This window comes from Hyla sarda, chromosome 9, assembly GCF_029499605.1.
Source record: "Hyla sarda isolate aHylSar1 chromosome 9, aHylSar1.hap1, whole genome shotgun sequence".
Taxonomy (NCBI): domain Eukaryota; kingdom Metazoa; phylum Chordata; class Amphibia; order Anura; family Hylidae; genus Hyla; species Hyla sarda.
The window spans coordinates 75,031,965-75,039,682 of record NC_079197.1 but is presented as its reverse complement, the minus strand read 5'-3'; the positions used below and the strand labels follow the sequence as shown (position 1 = coordinate 75,039,682).

Sequence of the window (7,718 nt, the reverse complement as noted above, 5' to 3'; positions counted from 1 at the left end):
AAGGCAAGGAGCAAAAAACTAAAATGCAAAAATGGAAAAACCCCTAGTCCTTAAGGGGTTAACATACCAGACATTTTGGTAACACTGGCTATATCTGTTGCTTATATGCAATTGTGCATATAAGTAAAATCAAACAGTTGTAACATTTGTCAACAAAACTTTTTATTGATTTTAAATGTATGATAAACTTTTTAATAAACTATATCTCATGCAGGTATTATGACTGTAAAGCAACCGTCCTGCGTAAAATAAAAAAAAAACAAGGAATTCAGGAAGTGGGAGCAGGAGTTCCGGAACCATCTCCTGCCAGAGGGTCGGAGTGAGACAGGCCTTGGTGGTCCTCATATGTCGCCTGAATCCGAGAGTGCTGGCGGTGAGTAAAAAAATAAAAATAAATTATTATTATTATTAATAATTACTTGTTCAAAAAATATAAAACAATCATACTAATCCCAAACATACACCCACCCACATATATATATATATATATATATATATATATATATATGTATATATACATATATGTGTATATATATATATATATATATGTGTGTATATATTGGTATATATATATATGTATGTATATATATATATATATATATATATATATATATATATATATATACAGACAAAGAATAAGTCAGCCAGCACTTTAGTTGATACCAAACTATTATATGGACCTGGCCTACACCATAGCTGTATAGCTCTCCGTTTTAACTGCATATTCATGTTTCACCTATATCCTTGTGCTGGCAGTGTGCTGCTGCATACTTCTGTTGCTGTATATCTAGCCTAGTAGCGTGCACCTGTAGGCCAGGTCCATATAATAGTTTGGTATCAACTAAAGTGCTGGCTGACTTATTCTTTGTCTGTATTGCACATACGGGGGAGTGGCTACCTCCATGTTGGCCTTGCACCCCACCCACCTCTATCAGGTGTGTATATAAGGTGTCTTGGATGTTCCAGACCCTGCCATGCTTACTGAACTGTTCACACAGAGGCATATTCACAGTGTAGGGTCCGTCCCAAGGAGGCCACCTTATCGCGGTGGGACGGTCCAAGCTATTTGACCGCCGGCGGAGACAAATTTGCGAGCTAAGTGCCTTACTATTTCATAGTTTCACATTTGCATCTATTACACCATAGCTGTATAGCTCTCCATGTTTTAACTGCATATTCATGTTTCACCTAAATCTGGTAGTGTGCTGCTGCATTCTTCTGTTGCTATATATATGTATATATATATATATATATATATATATATATATATATATATATATGTGTATATATTGGTGTATATATATATATATATATATATATATGTATATAGATAGATAGATATAAATAAAATATTCATATATATATATATATATATATATATATATATATATATATAGATACATACATATACAGTTTATACACACACACATATATATATTTGTGTGTGTGTGTGTACACACATGCATACATAAATAGATATCGAACAATCAAGAGAATGCAGCATCTCCAGACCCACAACACTCCAAAATGCTGAAATAGTGATGAGTTTATTTCCTCAGAGGTTAATAATATAATATTTTAGTATCTTCTTCTTTACCTATGATGAAATAAACTCATTACTTTTTCACCATATTGTAGTTTATTTATTTATTTAAGCTTTAAGAACTTATGATGGCAGCTAATCAAAGTAATGAGACACACTGTAATGTAAACTTTCTTACTGTTTCAGTCAAAACATTACTAATTAATTATTATTATTATTTTTTTTTTTTCAGATCAACCAGGTCCATCTGCAGGGAGGATGGTCCGCCATCAAAACTTGCCCCAATCACCTGTCCTGTCCTCAGCATCGGCTGAGATAGATGAGGAGGAGGAGGTGTCCCCAGGTGAACAACACCAACCACTCTCCCCCAACCCTAGCTCCTGGCTCTGTCCCAAGGGATACTTACCTGCAGCTTGCTAAAGAAATCCAAAGGCTGGCCAAGGAGAACAGGAACATGTCGCGCGAATTGCGCCGGATGAATCGCACCATGGTTGAACTCCACCGATCACAAAAACAAGAGTTCCAAGCCCTGTTGGCCAAACAAATGGGAGAATTTCAGGCCATGTTGTCCCACCATAGCCAACAACAGATGCAGGCGATGCATGATTTGAGGGTGGACGTTATGCCCCATAAGCAGCAGCAATACCCCCAAAAAAACCTGAAATATACGGGACTACATTATTTCGCCTTGTTGATATGTTTCAGTTGTTGTTCTGTTTAAGATATGTTATTATTACTACTGCAGCATTGAAGGCCTTGGCCATTCAAGAAAAAAAAAAACATTTTTTTCTTTATCCTGTGTGGTGTCTAAATTATTACTAACATTACATTATTTTTATTTCCACTTTTTTTTTTTTTTGTGTTGTCCACATCTTGGGGGAGATTTATCAAGACCTGTCCAGAGGAGAAGTTGCCCATAGCAACCAATCAGCTCGCTTCTTTAATTTTTTAACAAGGCCTGTGCTAAATGAAAGAACCAATCTGACTGGTTGCTATGGGCAACTGGGCAACTTTTCCTCTTGGCAGGTTTTGATAAATCTGCCCCCTTGTCCACAGTGCTCTCTGCTGACACCTTTGTCCGTATTAGGAACTGTCTAGAGCAGCAGGAACTTTGCTATGAAAATGTTATTCTAATCTGGACAGTTCCTGGCTGACATGTACAGAGGTGTCAGCAGAGAGAGCCCTGTGGACAGACTGGAGAGAAATAAATAAAAAAATAATACACTGACTTATATTTTCTATTGGCACGTACATTATTCTGCGCAGATTTGATGTACTGCATATTATGCTGCAGATTTCAATATCTGCAAAAAATAATGTACGTGTGAATTGACCATTATGCCTCTGGAATATTTGCTCCATTCATTTACTAGGGGTCCCTCTAGTGGCAGAGGCACTGTAAAGCACAACTGTTATAAAGAAAATTGATGGAATTTTAAGTTACTCACCAGTGATTTGCTGAAAGAAACTCCTTTTTTTCACCCACTTCAAGGTCCAGCAATAGGATTCCTAAATCCTGAAAGAAAGATGGAAAGGTATAAATTAAACTAAAATTAATAATGGGATATTAGGAGGGAAGGGGATGATTGACAGACCACTCACCTGTTTGAAGGGGCTGTTAAGCTTGTCACTTGCTTCACTTTTAAACAACTGGTAGTAACGGGAAAACATTCCAACTTGTTAACGAAACTTGAACTCAAGGGTAACTGCAGTGTTCAACTTTAACTGAAGAGGTAACTTCAACTTTTTAACTTGTTTCAAAGTTTAGGGCTGGGTACCCTAACTTTGGCAAATTGACTTTAAAAAAAGTCATCTGCTCCATGAGCTGAGGGGACAGTTGAGAACGCTGTGGGCATAGAATGTTCCCGGTGACAGAAAATACCTGCTCACTTTGCACAGAGGTTGGGGGGCAGGATAGGAGCTCCTGGGCCACCATGCTTAGAGCAGGCCAAATAGCCCTCTTTTCGTCCCAATATTTCATGGCATCGGCAGTGGGAAATATATTTGGTTCAGACACATAAATTTTGACCATGTCTGCCACCTTGTCTCTTGGTATCCGAGAGGGTTGTCTGGTTTGTCCAACCAGGCTTTGCAATGTCTCTGCCCAAAAGTCTGCAGCTCTTGAGGAGGTTGTAGCAGTGTTGCTGATGGTTGCTGAGATTTCTGCAGGCTCATCTTCCTCTGCTTCTTCCTCCTCATCATGCCTCTCTTGTCCCACATCTAATAGTCTCTGTCTGTCACACACCTTGATGATTAATTTGTCCCTCCAGCTTGTTAGGGCATTTGCTTGGAGAGCCATTTTGCCCTTAATCCGGGGGTCACACATGGTGGCTAGCATTAGATCAGGGCAAGTGTCTGTCAGCTCTTTAATCCTACGCTGTAGTAGGACCTGGAGTCTCCTTACCAGTGTGGCAACATCACCAACTATATAGCCTCCAGTCAACTTCTCTCTGTTATTCAGGAAGGCATCCATTTTGGTTAACAGATGAGTAAAGAGAGGGATGACTTGCGCCAAACTTGCCTTCTCCTGGCTTAACTTTTCCGTGACCGCACGAAAGGGGCTAAGTACAGCAACCACCTGAGCAACTAAGGTCCACTCCTCCCTGCCAAATGCTCTGGTGATGCCAATATAATTTTCATGGGACTTTGCATGTATGGGTTTCTGCTGCTCTAGGATTCTTTCCAGCATTTCTAGTGTGGAATTCCACCGGGTGCTAACATCCTGTTTCAGTCTGTGTTGAGGAACACCTGCCTTACTCTGCTCCCGTCTGAGTAAGTGGCTGTCTTTAACACTCCGGTGAAAATGCCCTGCAATTTTTCTACATGAATCCAGAACTCCTGTGAGCTTTGTGTTGCTCTCTGAGGTGTCTTCCAAACCGGCCTTCACCACAAGATGGAGGACATGTGCAGAGCATCGCACACATACAAAGTTGCCATTACGCAATGCCTTTATCATTTTGGCTGCACCGTTAGTCACCACGAAACCCATCTTCGGATGTGTATCTCCGTGTTCCCCAAGCCATTCTTCCACCATTTTTTTTAAGTGCTCTGGTTATGTTTTGTGAGCTGTGCTGCTCATCCAATACCTCTGCATGGAGGAGGAATGAGCGGTGGCCCTGATTTGTATTCTCAACACCAGCCCCTGTGCTTCTTGGACCTGATTTGGTTTGGGCAAGTTCAGTGACAATGGGCTGCCACCAGTGTGTGGTCAATGATAGGAAAGCATGCTGGCCACTGGGAGCACTCCACAGGTCAGTGGTTAGATGTACAGACTGTCCAGCAGCTTTTCCCAGCTCCTCTTTTCCACACACGATTTATACAAAGCAGGTACTATACTTCTGCTGAATGTGGTACGTGATGGTACAATATATTGGGGTGCAAGTGCCTTTAGAAGGCGTTTAAAAGGTTCCCCTTCCACCATGTTAAATGGAGCCCCCCCAATGGCTATGAGCTCACCTATAAGGCGGGTAATCTTGCGGGACTGTTGGCGGGAAATCCCCCTGGGATGAAAACCAGTAAACTGTTCTATGGTGGACTGGTTTCCTTTACTGGGATGAACAACAGCTTCAGCCCCTTGCCCCTTTTCCAGGTTATCTGAGGCTGAACTCATAGTAGCACTGGAACTAGCACTACTACTTCCCTTTCTTTTACTTGGTGGAGCTGCCAAACCACTTTCTTCTCTCATCAACACTGCCTTGTGGTGTGTCCTCAGATGGTTATCCATTCCTGCATTGGTGAGATGCCCCAAGACTTTGCCACAACTTACTTCCTTGCCACATAGCTTACATTTGGCCAAGCGACCATCCCCAACTGTTATGAAATGCTCCCATACCTTAGATTTGCGGTTACCACTGACACTGGGTTGTGCTGACGGGGAAGGTTTTTCTGGAAGGGGAGTGCTCTTGGAAGCAGTAGCTAAAGTCCTTGTACTGGTGACAGTGGCAGTCTTTGCATGGGAGGGTGTATCCACAACTATGGAGCCAGAGGAGGATGGTGGTGATTGAGATTCTTGATAGTCATCATCAATGTCATGTACGAATAGTAGTGGCGAAAAAGGTTTATCTGGTGCAATACTGGACCATGGTACCTCCTCTTCTACAATGCCAATGTTCACATCTGCAAGGGCAGGACTGACATGCATGATGTTGTCTATTTCTGTGTCAGAGCCTTCTTGATGGACATTTAGGGCCACCTCAGCATCAGTAATGGCTGTCTCATTTTCTGCTAGAGTCTCCGTCTCCACATGGCAGATGTCTCTGATTGGTTGCCTAGAAGTTTGGCCACTGGAAGACTTGGCAGCAGGCTTTGCTGATGTCCTCTTATAAAAAATGGCAGCTGTTACCTTTGGCTTCTTGGTAACACCTTGTCCTCTAGCTGTCTCTGTGTCACTGGGGAAGTCTTCCTCAGGGGATCTGTCCATCTCTACAAGCACTGTGAGTCACTGTTAACACCAGTAAAACTTTCACAGGAATAAAGAAAAGTTCCTCAATGTCCGTGAAAAACACAGGATGTAGAAGGACACCCCGATTGGCTGACTAATGTCATGTGATAACAAACTCTGTAAAGTGACCAATCAAATAAATGGAGAAAATTATTCCTTAGTTTCGATTTCGTCAACTAATAACGAATGCATTCCGTAATTAACAAATCAAGTCCTTGTTTATTCTGGGACAAGGGTCACGTGATGAGAGGATGTGATCTCGTCAGCTCCGCCCGCTCCAGGGCTCTCTCCCTCCTCTCCCCCCACCCCCCAGGAGGCATGATGCTGACCCTGGGACGAACGTCCCTGATTAGGGCGAAAAAAGAAAGAAAAAGAGGAAAGAGAGAAAAAAGAAAAAAGGAAACCACCTGACGGACGGATCTGCTCCCCGCTGTGGTATGGAGATGGAGGTGTCCGGTGTGGGAGGGGGTGTGGCAGCCTCGCTGCAGTGGACAGTAGTGGTGGAGGTGAACGAGCTGAGAGGCGCACAGTCAGCAGAAAAGAGATCCGGCAGGAAGAAGAGGAAGGAGACGGAGCGCAAGCACGAGTGGTGCAAAGCAGCTGGGGGGACCACGTGAGCGGGCTCGGCGTGCAACGGAACACGCCGGCCGCTCCGGGTGCCCTGCAATCAGCTCGGGTAACAGAGGCCAGGATCAGCGTGGTGAGCTTGAATCTATTCATTTTAACTGAAGTCCGTTGTAGGAAAGCTTTTCTGAAATGCAGGCTGGCAATGGCAGTCTATGAGAGTCTGGTGGGGTATACCTCCTCACCCTGGTTACAGATGATAGGATAAGCATGTGAGATCAAGAAATCTGGATGAGCTACTGTACTAAAAGTGGTGGAGGGGGGGCAGAGGTGTGTCGGAGCTATCACAGTTTTGGAACTATAAAGTGACTTCGCCCCCCCCCCTCCCTATACCTCTATACCCCTTATAATCCTCCAGCTACCCCTCCTCTATATGGATAATGTTGTTAAGAGTATATGTGAACATGATCGGTAGTCCGAGGACTGGTTATATAAGCTGATTATCTTATGTGGAGGAATTTTTCAGCTATCCCCAAGGTGAAACAAAAACGTATTAACCGAAGGCATCGGTAGAGAGGAGGAGGTGTATATTGAAAAGTATTGCTCTGTCTGAATTTATAAAATAACTCACTGAAGAAAGATGAGCTGGTGACTCTCTGTTATTGAATGGTGTATGGTTTTTTGCAGGACGTATGCATTCAGATTTACAGCTTAGAGCCTGCAGAGTTGAACAACAGAACTGTAAGTCTATTACTTTTTTTAAAAAAACCTTCACGCCTCAAGGGGGGGAAAAGGTAAGAAAGCACTATGCACCTTTTTTGCCTCTTTTCTGTGCAGGTGTTTTCCTTGAGTATAACATAAAAAAGCCAAACAAATTAATATGGCTCCCAAGATCCAGCCTAGGAGATCGGGCGGGAATGTTACAGGAGAAGCAGGCAAAATGGATAAATTTCTAAAATCACCTAAAGAAACAATTAAAACCAGAACACAAAGACATGGGGATAGCATGTATGGCTCTAGATATGCAGCCCTTCAGGAGGAAGGAGTAACAGAGGAGGGAGAGAGTGAAGATGTGAATAATTCTATGCTAACTTCCATATTAAGTGGTGTGGAAAAAAGTAATAAAGCATTAGAAAACTTAACAGTACAAGTGGGCAGTCTCAGCTCAGA

The 7,718-nt window shown here is 42.6% G+C and overlaps 1 protein-coding gene across 2 annotated transcripts; it reads right to left on the bottom strand.

Moving 5' to 3' along the window:
* Positions 1-231: 231 nt before the first annotated feature.
* Positions 232-5,839, bottom strand: LOC130290607 (zinc finger BED domain-containing protein 4-like). Of its 2 annotated transcripts, XM_056538458.1 has the most exons (4): positions 3,146-5,839; positions 2,992-3,059; positions 1,950-2,072; positions 232-367 (listed from the first exon to the last, which is right to left on the bottom strand). In XM_056538458.1, exon 1 carries the CDS (start codon positions 4,575-4,577, stop codon positions 3,291-3,293), a length of 1,287 nt encoding a protein of 428 aa, XP_056394433.1. In that variant the 5' UTR covers positions 4,578-5,839; the 3' UTR covers positions 232-367; positions 1,950-2,072; positions 2,992-3,059; positions 3,146-3,290. The 2 variants fall into 2 exon arrangements, with proteins under 2 accessions (XP_056394433.1, XP_056394432.1); XM_056538457.1 differs by having other exon boundaries at positions 2,992-5,839.
* Between the last annotated feature and the right edge of the window lie 1,879 nt (positions 5,840-7,718).